Here is a 20,881-nt window from a genome sequence, read left to right on the forward strand (position 1 = left end):
TGTGACAAGGGCCTGCACCTATGGGGGCTGGACTCTGCTCTTCAGCCTTACAATCAATGAAGCTTTTTTTTTTCTCTTTAAAAATAACAATAACAACAAAAATGCGTACACTGCTGTCACAGCCTTAAATCAAAAGGACATTGCTCTCCATTCCTATTCTATTTTACATTCTGTGCATTGGACTTTCTTCAGGGAGAATGAAAAGCTTCTAGGCAAAGAAAGTATGATTACAGTACTGGACAAGGAGGGATGAGGAAGAAAGGGAAATGCTGGGAGAACGCCCAAATCAAGGTTGGAGAAACACAGGCAAGAGCCCAGTAACCCAGAAACATGCAGTGACAGGCAACTAAGGATTACCTGCTGGAGTGGCACTCCCAGTGCCCGCAGGATACTTGTGTGCTCCCCGAAAACAGAGAGACGCAGATGAACGCTGAAACGCTTCTGTAGAGGTAGAAGAACAAAGACTCCAAAGAGTGGATCTCCAAAGGAGACACCTTCAAACTGCTCCAGAAGATTTATATAGAGATCGTGAAAGGATGCCAAACCAGGGAGAGGAGCATCCAAGTTCAGAGACTCCAATGCCTTGGGTTGGCAATACACAGAGAGAAGGGCAGCTGTGTAGCGGTGGATCGGTGCTTCAAGAAAGAGGTCACCGCCTGTGAGGAAGACACACATAAGCCGTGCAAGTTTGGCAGCAGTAGGGATACTCCGAAGGGTTTTAGCACGCCAGGTTTCCAGCAACAAGACCCACTGCAGGTTCCAAGTCACAGTGTTGACGAGATCAAGTGGGAGAGAGTTCAGTACAGCCCCATGTGTCTCTGCATTAGTCACTTTGTTGTAGAGGCTGATAAGTGGAAAGAACGGCCAGTCTGAAGGCAGGATGGGCCCTTTGGCCTCAGGAAGGAGCATTGACTGGATGAGGTAAGTCTGTCCCTGGTAGGATGCTTGGGAACGTGCAAGGGTAGGCTGCAAGTGGACAAAATGAGAAAGGTAGCAGGAGTGGATGAAAGGCAGATTCTGGTACGACTCTCTCAGCAGAGCACCACGAGTAGCCTTTGAAGAAAACGCTGCCGCAGAGCCAGGCTGTGCCAGTTTGGCACTGGTACCCAGATGCAGGATATCAGAGAAGTCAGCTGCTTCTGGCCCTCCAGCTTTCCCTTCACTGTAAGATAGAGACAAACATCAGCTTAAGAAACAAAAATAATAATTAAAAAAATCTTAAACCTCACAAAATGCCAAAAAAATTAAACCACCACAGAAATACATCTCTACAATCTTCCTGGATCAGCACTCAACTCTTTCAGCATCCATCTGTAATAATACTGAGTGCTGCCTGTAAAGCATGAGCTCTCTTGGTATTCCCAGGCAATTCACAGAACTACATTTGGAGTCGGGAACGCTAAGGCCTTGCCATGAAAAATCACCACACAACGTCAGGAGTCTGGTGCGCAGGCTGCAACCCCTTGTTCAGAGAGGCAGTCTACTTACTAACACAGCTGCCAGGGTGCTGAGATTAAATACTGCCTATCACATAAGGCCTACATGAATCAATAAGCAAATTCTTGAAATAGCAGCTTTGCAGCTGGCAGTGGTAAGGTCAGGGGAACCATACAGACTGGTAGTGAGTGTGTTTGTCAAATCCATGTGCCATCATCTCAGACCAGACACTGATCAAATTATCACCAAAAAAACCTAACAAACCAAACTCCACCAAAAAACCCAGAAAAAACAAAACAAAACCACAATCACCACCACAAAAAAAAACAACTCACCACATAAACCAACCCACTCATAAGCTTTCCTTCTTTCTGGAAAACTATAGTATCTCCTTGCAGTACCTTGGCCTAACCTCCTACAGGGAAGAGCTATGGTAAATTTCAAAGAGTCTGTGATGAGAACAAGAGAAATTGCTACCATTTTCTTGGCCAGACATGGGAGGCTTCACATTTGAGATGCTCATGATTTCTTCTGGTGCAAGGTGGAAGTCATCACACACAGTTGTCAAATCGGCAAAAGTTTGTGTAAGAAATTGTATAATATGGGTTTGAAGAATATTTAATTAGCTTTTCAGGCTATGTCAAGTTCCCATGTATTTTCAAGACTCAGTACTCTCGGGACAGCTGATGCTGGGCCTCAGTGAGAATCAGTTCTCTTAGGAATCACAAGACTCTTGCAATAGAGATCAAAAGTAACTGGTCACATTTCTCAACATTAGTACATCAAAGAGAAATCTGCAACCACACTGCTGGTCTTGATAGAAGGCTTTGGGACTGCAGAATATGCTAACGAGTAACTAAAATTTGAATACAGCTCCTATTAGAGGCCAAAAGTTGTAACAAAATTGCAGTGCCAACACATGATTTTTCAATTTTCCCAAGGAGGATGTGCAAAGCTTACGGAAGAAACTCTGGATTAAAGGCAAGATCCAGTAGGACCTCGTGAGCCAGATGCTCACTCCCCGGCAACAGACGGCTTAGCAATGCCATGGCAACGCAGTGATGGAGTGAGGCGTGCTGGGCATAATTTGGGCAAGTGCCTGCCTGTACAGGAAACAAAAAAAACCACAACAGATAAAAGCATTACATCATTTGTCAACAAGGCAACCAACAAGGACAGGAGGGTCAACTGAAATAAAGATCTCACTGGAAAGTGAGAGACTGAAGCAGACTGCAAGAATAGTCAGCATAGTCAGCATCCATACACAGATCTTTCTGCTTCCCACGATAGTCTTAGTCAGGCACCATTTTCAGCAGCACACTTGCAAACTCTGCTCTCACTCTAGTGCAAAGACAGGCAGAAATATAATTCTGCTATCCAAAGTATTGTGGATCTAAATCCTGACACCAGTAATTGTAAATAAATTATTTGCTAGTGGGGCAAGAGTCACCAGACATGTGAGATGTAAGAAAGAACACGGATGCAAAGACCAGTTGCCAGTCTGACACAATGAGTTGGACAGGCCAGGGTGAAGTAGATTCCTTGGGTGAAAGAAGTGAAAGGACTAATAACGATACCATTCTGCGAGCCAGCGCTAACACAAAGTACTGCAGGTGATATTCATGGCGCAGGATCCATGCAGATGAGGGAGTTACAGAGGGAGGTCCGGTCTGCCAGCTTTGGTGCAGATAATCCTTCAAACCTCTGAAGTCCAGCACAGAGCTGTACTATAAAGGAATCAGAGAGAAATTGAGACAAACGCTACTAGGACAGTTCATGCTTGGAGGAAAGTAAAACACAGCCCTCTCCAAGGCCTACTCCCTACCTTCTCACATGAGAGTTCCTGTTGACTACTCCAAAAAGGGTATTCAAAAATAGCCTGATAAATATGTTTTTCTGCCTCAGGGCTCACCTGCATCCATTATCACCATCCCTACTGCAGGTAACCAAGTCACTGCCTACATTTTTCATAGTTCTTTGTAAGGCAGAAGTCTGGCCAAACATTTCTATTAGTAACTGGTCCACAAACTCAACATAAGGTGACAGAGGAAGGTTTTGAGAAAGCTTATGCTAGGTACTCCATATGTCTAGGGCTCTGCCATTTCATCTTCAGAGCTTGCAATCTTCTATGACTCTTTAATTCTTAAAATTTAGGATTGTCAGAAACGGGAAGAAACCTCTGCAGCCACTGTAGCACTCTTTCTATTGTTTAATTTTATCTCATTTTTCTTTCTTATATACGCTTCAACCATCCCTTTTCTCCTCTGACATTGTTATTTATTTTGCTGAGCCAAACAACAACGGTTATTTAGCCCTTCTCAATGTTCTTTACAAATCCATCCTTTAAGCATCATCATCATCATTCACCACATGCTCCACATCCAGCTTCCCCAGTGTCAACTGGATATTGGAATTCAAGGTAGAAGATATTTTTCAGATCTTTGTCCCACCTGTCCTGAAAATGGGTGTATTTGTATAGTACCTTGATATTTTTAAAATAAAAATACACAACAATTCATTTTTAATAGTTCTACTAACATCACTCTTAAGCCTAGGAAGATACAAATACTAACCTCCCTCATAAGTATATCATGATTCACCTACAACTTCTGTGAAAAAGTCTGTTCTTACCTTGCTGGTCAGGCCTTTGTGAATGTGAGTGATGCCACTGATGAGAAATAGGAGGGCTGTGAGGAAAGGGAAAGGGGACTTGGAGCCAACCAGGCTCAGAGGAGGTTTGCCTCCAGTGCAACTCAGGGATGCAATGCTGAAGACAGATTCTGGTGCTGGGGAACAGGACAGGGGGTTGCACAAAGCAGAACACGGCCTGTGCGAACAGATAAAGAGAGAGGAGTCAGGTCAAAAGCACTCATACTGCTGAATTATCTTGTAGGAAGGCTACTGTCTGAACTGTACCACACATTGCAGTAAAATGAAAGCCCCAAAGACTGCAAGAAAGAAACCTAGAATCACAGCTGTTCACATATTGATTCATATATGTATTCATATAATAGCACTATTGCCACACAAGCCAATGTCAGTGAACTCTCATGAAATCTCACCTTCAGTTAAATTGTTCATGATGTGTAGAAATACTTGCAGTGCTGCATCTCTGATGTGAAACATCTGAGAGCACTGAGGCTTTGATTAAAAAAAAAAAAAAGATACACATTTCCCATGCACATACATAAACCAGGCTGATAAAGATGGTCACCCACTCCAGACATTTCAATAATAGACCGGCAGGCAAAGCCAAAAAGCCATCTTATATCTAAAACTGACACTGTAAAAATGCTCCACCTTATGTACTCATGAAATACATATTTTTAAAGTCTATTCAGAAAGAACCTAGCTTTAATGTATGCGAACATGACCATGCATATCACTGGAGTGTGTGCTCACTCTTCACAGGCAAAACTCAAAATTTTCATACCATTAGTGCTTATGGGGCCCACACTAGAGATACCATTTCTGTACAGGCAAAAGCACTACAAGGAAGAGTGGCCACAAGCACATTGCTCAATGGTAATGGGGCAATAGGGCAAATCCTGTCAAAGATCCATATTATTACTCTAGGCATTGTTCTTTCTTTCACTGGCACAGGAGATTTGTAAACACATCTGAGGCTCACAGAGTACCCTGAACTCCTGGCCCTAATCTGCCCAGAACACAAGATTGTCAAAATATTAAGGCAGAGATGAGATGACTCTTCATTTTAACTAGCTAATGGTTAAGAACAGCCTAGGAGAATTCTTGCTGATGGGCTTTTTACAGCCAGACCAAATCCATTGTTTTCAGACCTCAAGGACAGGCACGAAAGGATTAAATGAGTGCCCTTGTGTTGGAAGCTTCGGTGCTAAGAGCTCCAGACCTCAGTACTCAGTCATGAAAGAACATGGGCCAGACTGTTTGGTGACCATTCAAATACCACTTAAAACCAAAGATTTCAAGGGCTCTTGTATCAGATGTTCCCAGAAGCAGCAGGATGTCTCCCTGGTTACAACTTAAGCTTTTCAGGCTCCCCTTCTCTAGAGGACAGATCACAGGCTAGTAGGAAGGCTCCCTCTACAGCAGAAACACAGAATATCTGCAGTGCTGAACAGTTTCCAGAGCCAGAGACAAAGCTCATGTTATCCAAATGTCTGAAAGAACAGTTTGGTATCTTGTCTTTCACTTTCCTGAAGGGACTTTCAAGGCCTTAAGTAAAGCTTTGCAGGGGCTTAAAGACAAAAGTCTAGTTTAAATTATTTTATATAAGCAGCATCACACAGAGCAGGTGAATGGTACATGCACACTTCCTTGATGTAAGAGGAACTCAAATTGATGGGGTTTTTTTAAACTTATGAAACCAAAGAAAAATCAAAGCCAAGAGTGATTAAAATCAATCTGAAATGGGTATGAAAAAACACAGATACATGTAAGGACAGAGATGCAGACCCTGCAGCAGCACCAGTAGGAACAGAGGAACTGGAGAACCTCTGTGGCAATCATGCCATTTGCTGTGAGGGGAGTGCCACATATGTACAGGAAAATGAAATGGGAGGGGGGAAAACTGCCACACAGTACAGTACAGAAATGAGGCTCCCTTAGCTTCTGGCAACAGCATCTTAGCAGTGAAATAATTTTACCTGAGCAAGTCCCACATGCTGTGCATGGCTGGCTGGCTGAGAAGAGGCTGCAGCACCTCAGATGTCAAACGTTCCAGTTCCTCTAAGCAGTCAACTGGATTGACTGACGGCTGCAGAGGACACGGAGAAAGAGAAGAAAAGATAGTGAACAAAGGCATTCCAGTAAGGTCGAAAAGTAAGGTTGAATTGCTTTCTCTGTTTCTTATCTTTCTGCCAGATCACACCACCTACATAGTGGTACTGCTCTAGGCTAGAGCTGGCCTTACTGCTCAAGGTGTTCTCGCACCCAAGTATTAAAATGCATCACAGAGATTTCTTGATTGGCTGCGAAGTAAGGTCCCTGAATAAAAACTTGCCCTAAGTGAGTAACTCACCCCCTCCCCATGCTGATCTTTCCATTTATCTTGAAAGATGACATAAAAGTGACCAGAACTACCTTGAGAAAGCAAATGGCACAATGAGGGTCTAAAAAAAAATACATAAGAAGTCAACTGTATAAAGTGTGAGTGACCTACGCAAAACCGTGGGTGAACACTGCACAGAGAACCTGTGGCCTTTAGAGAACCGTCTGAATTCTTCCAACCTTAGTAAGCAATATTCCAGGTTGAAAGAACATGCTGGCAAATTTTCATGTTCTTTCTCTTCATTGGAATGCTGCTTTAGGACATAGAAATACTCATTTCTATAACATAAAATCTAATTTCCCCTCAGGTGAAATCTCTCTCCAGAAATCAGTAAAACCTACATGAAGGTGTTAACTTTAGTTCTTAGTCATCTCATAAAAATATTTCAAGGAAGTCCCAGTATACACTAGTCTACTTACTATACAAGCTGATTTTTTTTTTGCACTAGTCCAATCAAACATGTTACATGCAACTTGTTTAATCGGATCATCTACCTGTGTTGAGCCAGTCGAATTTCCTTTAAGTGGAAATAAAAAAAAATCTTTTGTCACAGTTCAAGGACTTAAAAAATTATTTTGTCAGCCACTCTTCTAGGATATCTATAAAAGTTGAAAAGGAGTATTAACCTCTTAGCTATCCTGCTCCTTTAATGCTCAGGACCTAATGAGAGCACGTGAAGGGTACTACCAACCTCTGGGGCACTGAAGACACTGGCCATTTCCTCCCCAACCATAACTAAAACTCAGTTGCTCTGGGCAAGTTTCAAAAGAGTTGCAGAAGTGTGAATAACTACAACCATTAAATTACCTCCACATTCTGAAGACAGCTCTCTCAAGTCAGAACTCAGGCACATAGCTGGGCAGTAAAGACAAAACCTGCATTTATCTTTAGAACGTGAATCTTTCAGGTAGCTAAAGTATAAGATATTATTCTTCAACAGCATGACATTGATGTGTCACCTTCAGAAAACTCACTTTAAAGGATGGTCACATACTACAACTGTAACTGGGCTACAGAATTTGACCCTGAATGTCAGTGGCATGCCAAATAAATTTGTTTCCTCTTCAAAATTCATATGGGATGACCCTCAATGGTCAATCTTCCAACCAGATGACTGCAGTGCAGCTGTCCACATGTAAGCTCTCAGACCACAGCAAAAGCAAAAATGTGCAACTTGATTTAGTCTACCAAAAGAAAGGACTGCCAAACTAAATTAGGTCATATTCTTTGGATCTCTGCAATAAATCAAAACAGTCACAGCACTACCACGTACCTCAACTGAGAGTCTGAGTCCAAAGGAAGAAAGGAAGACAGTGATACTTGGCACAGCTAATGAGAAGGATCAGCAGACTTGTCTGACCCTAAATGCCATGCAGCCTCAATATGAGTTACAGTAAAGAAAAGCTAGTCCTCAGCTAGATGCCTCAACAGCTGTCTTTTTCAGCACTGCCCAGAAGTTCAGGTTTTCAGAGGTATTACACAAGCTGATGCTGGTGAGATGAAAATACACGCTCTATTTTCAGGCCTTACCTGTTGGCTGCAAGCACTGTAATAAACTCCCAGGTAGATCAGGTAAGTTGTGGTCAGAGGCTGGAGAGTTTGCCAAGTTTCTGTCTGGGATATCTCCTGGAGGAATTTTTTCAGACTGGCCTCAAGGAAGGGTTGTAAGCCTGACACTTGATTCCATGCTACTGGAGGAGGTGGAATCTGTCCACTATCTTCTGAGCTATTACTGAAACACAATGGAAGAATGACAGAGGACAGCAAAAACAATTACCTTTCTAGACCATCATTTTTAAACAGCAAGATTTCCAATTGTATGTAGTCTGGAAGGTGATACACAACAACAGCCACTAGAGCAGGAAAAAAAAAAGTCTCAGCACATTCTCACAGATCAGGTCAAATCAATTTAGGCTGAAAGGATGAATGCAGAATATACTCATGAAAGCTGAAGTTTCTTCACCTGAACTACTCTGTCCTTGAGCTATACTCTAGTTTCACCAGACACACTACCTCAGTATCCAGCTTCAGTTAGAGTTACTTGATCTTCACTCGAAGAAGTACCTGTGTCTTCAGCAAATCCTACTGTTTTGATGTCTGTCAAAACCAACCACCTCTTAATCCTGACCATCTTGGTCTCTGCAGAGAGAGGTTTGGTTTCCTCCAAGCCTCAGGGAGGTTACTTTCTTTTCCCCAGAGGGATGGTCAAAGGAACTTCCTAGCTCCTTTCAGCAGGGCATTTGGCTGACACTGCAGTTCTGCCTCATAGCTGAATGTAGATTTTTACTCCTGCCTCTGACCAGGCTAGCAGATATATAGCTGTCAGACTACACACCCTTCTGATCTTGTGTTAGAGGGAATACATCCCACCAAGCAGGGATTCACCTGTGGGACAGTAAACCACCCAAAAATGAAAGAGGGGGGGGTGAAATGGTGATAGACAGGTGTCCAAACAAAAGAAAGGGAAGACAGGATGGCAACTACTCAGACACACAGAACTGGTGACAGAGAGGGCCTACCTGCTCTGCTTAGCCTGCAGCTCTGCCGTGTAGCCTGCTGTTTGCGTCACATTTATCAGCAGAGTAACTACTGCTGTCGCTCGCTGGACAGATAACTCAATCATAGGGCTCTTCCCACGACAAGTGCTGAGCAGTTCAGGCAGGGACTGCAGTATCCTCACCAGCACAGGGTAGAGATCCCTATAGTATGAATCACAGAAGAGATGAGGTTGGAAGGGGTCTCTGGAGATAATCTCTAGTTCAACTCCCTGATCAAGCCAAGTCAGCTAGAGTACATTTGCCCAGGAACACGTCCAGTTGGATTTCAAATATCTTCAAGGATGAAAAGTTCATCATCTCGCTAAGCAACCTTCTCCAGTGTCTGCTCACCTTCACAGTAAATTTTTTTCTTACACTTAAGTGAAATTTCCTGTATTTACATTTGTACCCACTGCTTGTTGTACGTTCACTTCATACCACTGTAAGAACTTGGCTCTGTCTTGTTTACACCCTCCCATCATGTACTTACAAAGATTGCTAAAATGAGATTACGACAACCATCACCACCACCAAAATAACAAAAAGATAAACAGACGTAATAAAAAAGATTACAAAGTAAGAATATTATCACTCCGAATCCATCTGAATGGGACCTACCTAATACTCTGCCTTCAAGCATTCCTATTATCTCTTGGAAAAATTACATTTATTTCATTCTCGTTTCTCTAGTTCTCAAATTCTCAGCCAAAGTATCCACAGTTTTAATCATGCAAACTTAAGGGACCTTCTGCTGTTTCCCTTTCCTCAACATTATTTACAGTGGTAAAAAAAAAAATTATTAACAGTTTTTGATCTTAACCAAAACACCTGATTGGGCTGGAGAACACAAAGTGCTGTTGCATTGAGACAATCTCCCTCCTCAAACTCAATACTGGCCTCCCTTTTACTTCTCTTCAGAGCAACTCCACAGACACCTCTGTGCTTCCAAGTCAGTGCAGTTACAGGAAGATCCAATTCCTGAGGTAGGTCAGACTCATCCCAGTGCAGACCTTGACAGTCAAGCACAAGAACTTGTACTGAACTGAAAGTTGACACAGCGTGCAGAGTTTGTCTGCAGTCTGCCTCTCTCAGCATACATGCTGCCCACAGACTGCCTTTAGGTCATCAAATTCAGGCCTAGGTGTGCAGCAAACTGTGTGCCTTGATGCCACACAAGCACAGATTATTCATGCCTTCAAGGGGAAAAAGACGCATCCCTGAAAAGTTAAGGTGATCTCCCATAGTAGAGGGGGAACAACAAAATACCAGTCCTTAAACACAGGAGATAAAGAACAATCAGAAAAAAGACAATACTCAAAACAAATACCTTTAGAAACTCAGTTTTACTGCAGGGGGCCAGAGAAAAGGAGATAAGACTCATAAAAGGAGCAGAGAACGAGCCTGGAGATCCCTGTATTTGCCCCTCTGGAACAGGATGTCCATTTTTGCTGTTGTGCCCTCCACCCCTATTTCTTCTGCTTTGGACTGTACCTGTAGAGATCACAGGCCTGACCATAGCCAGCTGCCACTGCCCACAACCGGAAGGCTTCGGTGCTTAGCCTGATGGCTTCTTCCCTTGGCAGAAGGAGATCCAGTGGGTCTTCAGCTATAAATCGACTTAACCGACTCTTCATTTCAAATCTGTTAAGCTGTAAAACAAATAAAAAATAAAAGAATGATCAACAAAAAAGACAAAGGGGTAGGAGTCAACAGTTGTATGCATCATTACCTCATTAGTCTGACACACCAAAAGAGCTGCAGATTTCACTTCAGCTCCTCGTGCACTGTTCAAATCAGTCTTTATTTGTATAATCTTAAGGAGCATACTACATTGGATCAATAAATGGTCAATGGCTACTAAGGGAAGTATTCCTGGAAGCCTAGGTTTTACCTAATCCATTCCTAGTACAAATCAACTACACCTAAGTAATTCCTGATTGAGGCTTGTCTAGCCTCCCTGCACTCTTGTTTTGGATGCTCTCTGCAGCATTTAACTGATTTTTTAAAAATACATAATTACCCTTCTTTAAGTAGTCATAAACAGAACTCTACTAGTGAAAACTACATGTGAAGATCTACCTTACAAAAAACACCGCAGACAAAGATACTGAACTGATGCTGATATTCTTTTGGGGAGGTCACACTTAAAACAGCCTTCAGATGTTCTACAGCCCAAATCTTTCTGTGATTCTGTGTTTATTTTATAAAAAGGGTATCTCCTGCCTATTACTTTTACAATATTTTAGAATTTCGATGCCTTGGAAATGTTCTGAGGTTATTTTAGTAGTGAATTAACCATGACATGACTCATTTGCAGTTCTCCAGAAATAATTTTTATCCTCCCCAACAACTGGTTATTTTTGCTTAACCATAAAAAAGAGCTTCTCTTCCCTTCTCCCACACATACAAGAGCTTGTGTGTGCTCTGTCTAAACAAATGAGATAACAATGTCTTTTTCACAACACGAGGACATATTATAGATAATTTTAAATTCAAATGCTTTAGAGACATCTTGCAGGGAAATCAATGCACACCAACAAGAAAGCAAAGGAGATGATGAATCAAACTGTGAATTCTCACACCCCTCCTACAGAGCAGTGGGCAAAGTCAAATTTACTTCCTGAGGAGGAAGATGGAAAAATTTTGTTATTAGCTAAAATAAATTCCTACATTGACGATTCTGATTTCGTTTTTCATGATCTACCATCCCCATGTTCTAAGTGCCTGTAACAAGCCGTATGAGAGTGCAACAGAATCAAATTTTGAGTGGCAGGAACCTTGTAAGCTATTTTTGCATGCCTTTAAACACCTGGAGTACAAAAAGCCTGAAACAGAGTAAAATTCAGAGATTTTCTATTATGTCCCTAGCACCACTTAACAGCCTTTAAATATCTCACTATCCATTATAAGTACATTATTCTATGTATTTTATAGCATAGGCTGATGGTGTTCCGCTGATGTTAGCAATTCCCTGGATGGCAATTTATTAGAAGCCATTAACAATACTGAACCAAAACCCCTAAGAGGTGCTCACTGCACTGTAAAGGCTGCTGCTCTGGGTAGATGTTATGCATTTATAGCACCAGCACGATGACCTATATGAGTGAATGCAATTATCTCTGAAGTAGAAAACCTGTCCAGAAGTAGGTAAGAGGCGTTGGAAATACTGATAAACGACCTCAGAGTTATTAAGATAAATGAATGGCAGGAAAGTTCAAGCAGGGTTGTAAAACACAAAAATAGTAATTAAATCTCTGGTTTATTCAGTCCTAAGCTGCCTGTCACTGGAACACAGGAGAGTACAGAGCATCACAGACTAATGCGTGCTCTAAACATCTGCTGTTGGTTGGTATCACTGCTTTGTGCTATGTGATTTTGCATAACGACACTCCATAAAACAAACAAACAAAAAAAGAGAGAAAAGCTTGAGACAGCTTTTCTAGTGGTACACAGCAGAAGGTATCATTATTATGACACTGTCAACAATTCCTTCAAAACATACATATGCGCCTTCTTCACAATGATTATCTCAGCTTTAGCTCAGAGTTATCTCCAGACAAGCCTCTGCCTTTACTTAGAAGGTAAGCCATAAAAAACAAAGGTCTTTGCACTCAGAAAAGCTCCTCCAAGAGTCACTTACCAGCCTGGCTGTGGCATTTCGGCCTCCAGATGCCAACACTCTGATGAACTTCATAGCAGCGGCACAAGGAACTCCATGGAGGCTGGTGAGTAAATGCCCTGGTTCAGCCACCTGGGGATCCCACTGAGTAGGGAGAAATTCCCTGACAATGGTCTCAATCAATCGAGGACAGTCAAGCAGCTGCAGGGAGATAGCAGGCAGCACAAATAACTAAAAAGTATGCAATTATACCATGCAGAAGACACAAATTTGTCTAATCTCCTTGCTGTAACTTCATCTGCTTCTTTCTTCCCTTTTAAACCTTTTTCTACCATTCTAGAGCTCTTGTGCAATGGGAGACTTACCTGGCTGCATGCTTCAGAGGAGTGCCTTGCTATATGAGTGAGGATGTGCAGGATATCCAGGACTACTGTTGGAACAGGCCGTACCACCTCCAGGATGTACCTCAGCCGGTGCTGGATACGTGTCTTCAAAAGCCCCTGAAAGGAAAAAGAATATAAAAATTCCACCGTGCTCTTAACGATTGCTCTCTGAACTGCAGTTGCTGAAAGACAGAAGCAAATTCAACTACATCTTCTGCAGAGAGGTGGTTTTAAAATTACCAGTGGGAAAAACACAGGGGTAAGTTTCTGTGGATTTGCCACTACGCTAGCAAATGAGCAAGAGTCAGCTCAAGAGAGAAGCTGAACTTCTGTTCTGAGTCAAACCACTGGTGGGGTTTGGATACTTGTGTTTTCCAGAGTATGAAACAGTAAATATCAGGAAAACAACCCTCCCTTTAAAGGACTACTAAAACCTATCATGGCTGAAAAGGGTTCTCATGCTCCTTGAAACATTTTGGCTGGACAACACCTCCGCCTAATGCAGCACTCTGTCTCACAGCACCTGTTATGGCAGAGAATGCTGACAGAAGCAGAGAACAGACACTAATCCTATTTCGCAGTAGGAAAAGAGAGATGCAGAGAGATTATGTGATCTTTATTTTATGGTTCACAGAGCAGAAGACCATAATTCAGTGGTGATGCTAGGAAACAGTTTTTTAGTTTAAGGTACAGCATTACGCATTCCTAATTCTGGGAAAAGGCAACCCCTCAACACCTGAGTTTGGAGGACTGATATTTTTTTAACAGTTACAGCCAAGCAAAGTTGTAGTCCTAGGCCTAACCGAGTTCAGCTGCTAGTTTAGATACTCATTTTCCAACTGTGTGGAGTAATTGGGTTTTAAAAGCCAACGAGCAGGTGAGAAATGGAATTTCATAACAACTGTAACAGTGGATTTTTATCCCAAATAACTTCCAAGTTTGGGCTACTTGTTCCACATTAAAACCCATTATGCTAAACCATGCAACTGTTTCCGGAGTCATGGACTGATCTCATTTCTTCTGTCTGCAATGCTTTTGTTAAGCTTTTTAACTAGTGTCACCTAGTAGAATACATCTGAAATCAAGACTCCTCTAAATGAGCCCAGAAACAGTAATTCATTTTCCGAGTGAAGTTTTTAACCAAGTGCCATCGGAACACAGGCTCAAGCACATATGCTAAGTGATGTAATCACAGGTTTTAATGATCAAAGCAGGCAAGATTGTTGCATCGGCTCCACCAAAGTTCAGTTTGTGATAACAAAGACTGCTATTTTTAGATCTCCTACCAGGAATGTGGGAGTAAGTGAGCTTGAAAATCATGTCTGTATGCAATCTTTTATTAAGTCTTACAAGGTCATCAGTGTGCTTGTTGCCAGTTTTCCTAGAGGAAGTTAGAGATACTTAATGATACTGAAATCACACAGGTCGAGTCTCAACACTTTTAGAAATCAATAAAACACCCCCCTGGTAATGTATGACAGAAATATAACACCCAACAGCTGAGGAAGAGTTCCAGTTCTTGTTAAGAATGTTCTTAATCACGGAAATACAGTACGGTAGGGGTTGGAAGGGACCTCTGAAGTCCAACCCCCCCTGCTACAGCAGTACCACCTGGAAAAGATCACACAGGAACGCATCCAGGCGGGTTTTGAATGTCTCCAGAGAAGGAGACTCCACAACCTCTCTGGGCAGCCTGGGCCAGGGCTCTGTCACCCTCACACTAAAGAAGTTTTTCCTTATGTTTAAGTTGAACCTCCTGTGTACTCATTTGTGACCACTGCCCCTTGTCCTGTCACTGTACACAACAAAGAAGAGTCTGGTCCCATCCTCCTGACACCCACCCTTTAGATATTTGTAAGCATTAATGAGATCCCCCCTCAGTCTCCTCTTCTCCAGGCTAAACAGCCCCAGCTCTCTCAGCCTTTCCTCATACGGGAGATGCTCCAGTCCCCTCATCATCTTAGTGGCTCTACACCGGACTCTCTCCAGTGGTTCCTTGTCCTGGTTGAACTGGGGAGCCCAGGACTGGACCCAGCACTCCAGATGTGGCCTCACCAGGGCAAAGCAGAGTGGGAGGATAACCTCACACTCTTAATGCACCCTAAATAATATGCTAATTAATAGTATACACAGGAGGACAGACATTTCAACACCACACATAGCCACTGTGCAGAGCCTGTTTTCCTAGAAAGACTTCAGGTCTAGCTCTGTGCTTACCTTTACAACATCATATCGGGCCACATCTGGATCTGGCTTGTTTTCATCCTTTAATTTTTTATCTTGAGACTTCTCCATTTCATTTAATTCTTCCTCTTCCTCATCTTCTTCCTCCTCACTGTTGGGGAGAAAGGGGAATGCAGCCATCCCTTGGTACCATGAGAAAGTCCAATCAAGATATTTCTAAAAGAAGAGTAAAAGCACAAAATACAATTCTCAGAGAGAAATCATGAAAGACAAAAAATTTTCAAGGATGCTTTTGATTATGGAATGCTTTATTGATTCCCACCTAACCCCAGGAAAACAGGAGCACAATAAAGGGTGTTCTAAACATGTACAAGTAGAATGCAATGCTTTTCCAGGAAAGTGAATTTAACCTATGACCCACACACTCTTGGGAAATGATGAAAAGCAATTACCGTGAGGTTAATTAAATTCACCACAAAGGTAACAGAAATGCAGCTTAACAGAAAAACATTTCAGATAAAAATAAATACATACATGATCAAGACTCTAGAAGTTAAACGGGAATTTGGCATTTATTGGCTCTATTCGCATTTCTAGACCTGTATGGAACTTGGGTCACAATAATACGGAATGATCATGTAAAAATTGGTATGCTAAAATGCCTGATGTACTATTCATGATTGTTTGGCTTTTGTTTGAACACCCCTCAGCTTCAGCAAATAAAAAAAGCCCCTTTTTTGTTCACAGCGAATGACAGTGTCGGATACTGAAGTTCTGCTGTAAGTCAGCTTTCAACTCTTCAGAGGGGGGATTGTTCCCATAGCAGACCCACTTCCCATAAAGTGTTTTAGAATATAAAAGACAGTCAGACTGAATGCTTGCACTATATAATAACTGCTTTATATTTCCATTTCCTGAACTGGCAATCAGAAATAAGTACCACATTATTCAGAAAAGAAGTGGTAGACTTCAACGAAACCCTGAGCTCTTTTGAAGAATTTCAAATGGAAGTGCCAAGAAAGTGCAAGTTATTATCAGACATTAAAAGAAAAAAGCAACATTAAACAAAGTTGGTGAATGAATGACATGGTCAGAAGAGCACTGATTGTAGGGGATGAAGCTATGAGCCCAACAGGAACACAGAGTTTGGGACTCCTGCCTTCTTTCCACCAAGAGATGGAAAAGCACAAGACAAGAGTATCTGGGTCTTTGGAGGAAACAAAGAGAGGAGCTTCCTTCCCATACCCATTGATGAATGAACAAAACCTTCAGACAGCATGGTTTTCACTGTGTTTATCTTCTGTGTTTATAGTGGGGAGAAATCCTGTTTGTCTCACAAATCCTGGAGCAAAAGGCCGGATTTCCGGCCCTGTCCCATCCTCAGAGACCCTTTCAAACTCTGCAGCACGAGACTCTAGGATGGACTCTCCAAATGAGAAAAATATACAATGATACAGCTCTCAGTGCTGCTATTGCCATCGAGAGAGTCAGCAATCCCCACTTACACAAGACATCATCTCACAAGCTTTGATCTGAGAGTCAGAGTGCTGCAGGCACTTACAAACCAAAGTAATACCAGAAGAAAGAAAGGCACATTAAGAAGCTGACTCATAGCATTAATTACCTACCATGGGTGGGCAAGACTCATCTAGCAGAACACCATCAGGCTCTTAGCTTCAAAAAGGAGCAAGATGTGGAGAAAGCTACACAGTCCTTCATTTCTCCTGCCTCCCCACTAGGCAATAGTTCTAAAGGCTTGGGAGAATTTGCAGGTGGCTTCTTGAGATCTACTCACTCACTCTTCCCTATCACCAGCCCCTTTGCAGTCTGACACAGCTCTCATGGAAAGGTTGAAATACAGCCCATAGCATGCTTTACCTATAATGGACTGTTTTTGTCCAACCAGGAAGACATCTTAATCTTACTGCTCAGGCCTCTCTAGTCAGAACACAAAATAATTTTCAGCCTTCTAACAGAAGAAAGAACATCAAGGTGAAAATAGACACGAGAAAGCAAAATTAGGAATTTATCAGTCTAAGAAAAGCACATGAGAAAAGCAGAAAATTGACAATGAGAAAAAGAAAACAGCATCATTATGAGGCATAAGGGAAAGCAGGAAGAATATTTAATCTGTTTAGAAGCAGGAAAACTACAAAGCGAGAAACGAGCAACACAAAAGGGTATATTTAAAAAAAACAACTAAATTGTACACATACATTAATAGTGGCCCGATCTAGATTGTAAAGACGTCAAAAGGAAAAGAACCTTGGCAGCCTGCACTGAATTTAATCATGGAGCGGAGCTATTTCAAACAGGACAAAATATGTCTGAATCACTCAAACTGGGAACACACTCCCCCTTGTCTGCCCCAAAGCACAGCAATGGCATTCTACTGCCCATTAAGCTAACCCATCCAGCAAGCCTTTGTTCAAGCTACTTACCATATCTTCTCATCCTGATTCCTGTAAACAGCTCAGCATGAAATCAAACCCAGGCACTTAATGACTGTCTCACCTCATCATCGAGTGACACCAGCAGAGCCTGGAGAGCACCAACAGATGCTGCCATGACATTTTCCACTGCATCATCCAGTGAGAACCGCAGCAAGAAGAGAAACCCAGCATCCAGCATCAGACGTAAAATGCTGCCCTTCAAGGAGGAGGCAAACTCTCCAGCCCTGGCCTGAAATGTATGCCACACAGAGCCAGTGTTAAAGCTGTCTCATCTCAACATTCTGCATGTTCACCTCTTCCCATTTCTACTGCAAAGGAGCTAAACTCTGTGCAGGCTTTGTTTGGGGTTTTTATCCTTTACTTTCTCCTTCTTTCATTCTACAGAGGCACACAACTCCAGTTCTTCAATACAGGAACCCTTTCTTTCTCAAGTCTGGACCCATCTTACGACTTCACCCTGTTCTGCCCCATCATTCTCAAAATCGCACTGTTTCTTCTTCTCTGCCTCCACTGCTGTTGGAAGTGAGGTAAGGACTTCTCCCAAGAGCTAGGTGGAAATGTGCACAGAAGTAAATACTCGTTTTACTTTATGCTACTGGCACATCAATCTATGAGTAGGCCGGTTCATTCTCACCTCCTACAGAAAAAGCACATCATGAAGCTGGCTCAGACAACAGGAGTGAAAGGGTCATTGCCAAGGATAGGTTTGTCACAAAAGTAACACCAAAAAAATAGTTTGTGTCCAAAGCAACAACAGAACTGAAGTTGCAGCACTGCTGCTGAACACTTGGAAGCATCTCCCTCCAGAGAAACCTGAAACTCAGTCTGTTATGTCCCACCACTTAACTTCTCTAACAGTTAAGAGCATCCTCAGTTAAAAAGAATGCCCTGATGATTTTGCTCACCTTCACTGAACAGTAGAAAGCAAACAACTAGTACCAAAGAATATGGGCCCTGATGCACCAGGAACTTAAATTACAGGGAGAAATTCCATGGGAAGTGACTTACCTTTTGAACAATACGGCCCAAGACCTGTAGAGCCAGTGTCCTCTGCTGAATAACTTGGCTGTGAGACAAATGAAAGAGCTCTTGGAGGGAATAACCAGCCCTCTAAATAGGGACAAAAAAAAAAGCTATAGGCAAAACCAGGCACCTTAAAATAAGATTAGCTGTAAAATACTGCATAACAGGAGATATACTGCAGTGCAATGTTGTTTGCTGCTGTGCGGGAATATTGCAAAAGAGATTCCAATCATTGACGCGAGCGGTGAACTTCCTAAGAAAAGGATGTATGTGCACCTTTTTCCTATACCACAGATCCTTAATGGCATTACTGAGAAAAAGCATTAATGGAGTTTTCTGAAAGTAAGGCAGCTGATGCACGCAGACCCAACTTCTCTTCAGGAGCTTGTTCCAAAAGAAAGTCACCGGCCCACACTTTCTTAGGGTTTTTGTCACTAAAAAGTCCCAGTGCAAACGGAATCTGCCAAATCAAACAGAAAATGGAAATGGGTGTGCCCTTTCTACCACATTACACCTACCTCTGCCTCTTCTCCATGGTGATGCAGGCCTAGATGTGTTGGTAAATCAGCATCTGCAGGAATCAATTCTCCTTTTAAACTGAATCGAGCTTGCATTCCCTACAATAAAAGGGTGGAGGGAGAAAAATATTATTTCTATTGCCTCCCACTGCGTTCATCACTTAAAATACTACTTCTTACATCAACTGCTGGAAGGTGACCATTCAAGAACTCCCCAGGTGAGGCCTCTAATTATTTTTAAGAAAAAAAAGCACTCTCCTCTTTTTTTTCCTTAGCTTTCAGACCTGTTTCATCCCAGATTAGAGTTGCTAGACTCTCGCTTCCAAGCTCTCTTGAGCACTACAGACTGAATTGACCACATATCATCCCACTCCGTAGAAGAAATCGGGAATTTCTCCACCTGATGAAATCTTACATATTGAGTAACCAGAGGGCTAGTTTCTGAAGCCTTCAAAACTGTAACTGCTGAGAATCAAGATCCAGACACAAACATAAAAAATACCAGCTTCTGAATTCAAACCTTTTTGGTTTTCTTCTGCCGGACTGAGGGCAAATCCTTCATCCATTCCAGTTTCTCAAACTCCACATCATCCATGTGAATCCACTCCTTCTTGGGCTTCACAGGCAGATCCTCATCTTTGGAAGAGGGAAAAAATGGCAGTCTTACCTTCCAAGGCAGGAATGAAGAAAATACTATTCCTTCATTGCCAACTTACTTGGCTTAAAGACTGCATTAAATATAGGACACATGTAAGGTAAGAAGAAAACAATTTTCAAACTGACTGTTGGCTGATGCATAAAGATCAAAGGTTTAAAGCTGTTTTCATCTTTCATAAGAGCTGGAAGAGGAAGTAAACAGCACTGTAATGAAATTCACAGACAAGGCTAATTTGGGAGAAGTTGAACAGAAGTCAGGACACAGATGAGGCAAGTGATCAGAACCAGGGCAGTAAAATAACATCAGCCCTATTTTTGTGAAAGAAATTAATACAATTCAAGGAGGGGGTTGTTAGGGAAGATGTAAAATTAGTCAGAAGTATTAATGCAGAGAGGTCCAAGCAAATTATTGGAAGCCAGTATGATTTCAGCCTAGATGCACTGGAGAAAGCATAACCACCACTATTTATGCTTTTGTGGCATTTGCTATGCTGCTCTTCATTCTGCCTCCCCCTCTAAAGGCTTGAGGAGATCAGCTTTGGAAGAAAAGATCAAAACAGCTAAAAATTCGCACAGCTCCCCTGAGAAACAGCTCAGTGGGGAAACCGGACAGTTGAACAAGAATTTCAAAGGTGCAAATACTAAAGGAAGAAATTACTGATTTAACTTTATAAAGAGCTTTGACTAGAAGAATTTGAAAAACAAGACATTTATGCTCGACATCACAAGAGTTGCCCTAGGAAAGAGATCGGTGTGTGGAAGAATCTCACAAGTCACAAGAGACATGTAACTGGAAATCACCTGAGCACTAGGAGGCGTAATGCTTTGTTACTAGGATGCTATCCCATACTGGTAGGGGAAGAGATGAGCTAAGTCAGCTGTCTCAAGACAAATCGCACACAAGGTCAGGAACAGGCAGATCGGAGGGCATGAAAAGGAGCAGCATCACTCCTGCTGGAGCAGCCCAGAACTTATTTGCACTGCAGCTATCAATGCTAGTGCTGTGGTCTTCTCTTGCAAGGAACGATGAGTCCCACT

At 42.2% G+C, this 20,881-nt stretch overlaps 1 protein-coding gene across 1 annotated transcript in view; it reads right to left on the reverse strand.

The window, feature by feature from the left end:
* RPAP1 (RNA polymerase II associated protein 1) overlaps positions 1 to 20,881 on the reverse strand; it is a gene marked incomplete at its 3' end in the record, with an annotated part of 33,467 nt that overhangs the window by 1,445 nt on the left and 11,141 nt on the right. Inside the window, exons 7-21 of the mRNA XM_010193772.1 lie at positions 19,707 to 19,822; positions 19,187 to 19,285; positions 18,654 to 18,755; positions 17,707 to 17,874; positions 15,226 to 15,408; positions 12,991 to 13,125; positions 12,647 to 12,826; positions 10,498 to 10,655; positions 8,989 to 9,168; positions 8,000 to 8,201; positions 6,066 to 6,175; positions 4,069 to 4,264; positions 3,015 to 3,164; positions 2,398 to 2,540; positions 358 to 1,162 (exon numbers count right to left, since the gene is read on the reverse strand). Of these exons, the coding sequence (XP_010192074.1) occupies positions 358 to 1,162; positions 2,398 to 2,540; positions 3,015 to 3,164; positions 4,069 to 4,264; positions 6,066 to 6,175; positions 8,000 to 8,201; positions 8,989 to 9,168; positions 10,498 to 10,655; positions 12,647 to 12,826; positions 12,991 to 13,125; positions 15,226 to 15,408; positions 17,707 to 17,874; positions 18,654 to 18,755; positions 19,187 to 19,285; positions 19,707 to 19,822 (2,927 nt within the window). The remainder of the gene's footprint in view (positions 1 to 357; positions 1,163 to 2,397; positions 2,541 to 3,014; positions 3,165 to 4,068; positions 4,265 to 6,065; positions 6,176 to 7,999; positions 8,202 to 8,988; positions 9,169 to 10,497; positions 10,656 to 12,646; positions 12,827 to 12,990; positions 13,126 to 15,225; positions 15,409 to 17,706; positions 17,875 to 18,653; positions 18,756 to 19,186; positions 19,286 to 19,706; positions 19,823 to 20,881) is intronic.

Source organism: Mesitornis unicolor, unplaced genomic scaffold, assembly GCF_000695765.1.
Source record: "Mesitornis unicolor isolate BGI_N332 unplaced genomic scaffold, ASM69576v1 scaffold2771, whole genome shotgun sequence".
NCBI lineage: Eukaryota > Metazoa > Chordata > Aves > Mesitornithiformes > Mesitornithidae > Mesitornis > Mesitornis unicolor.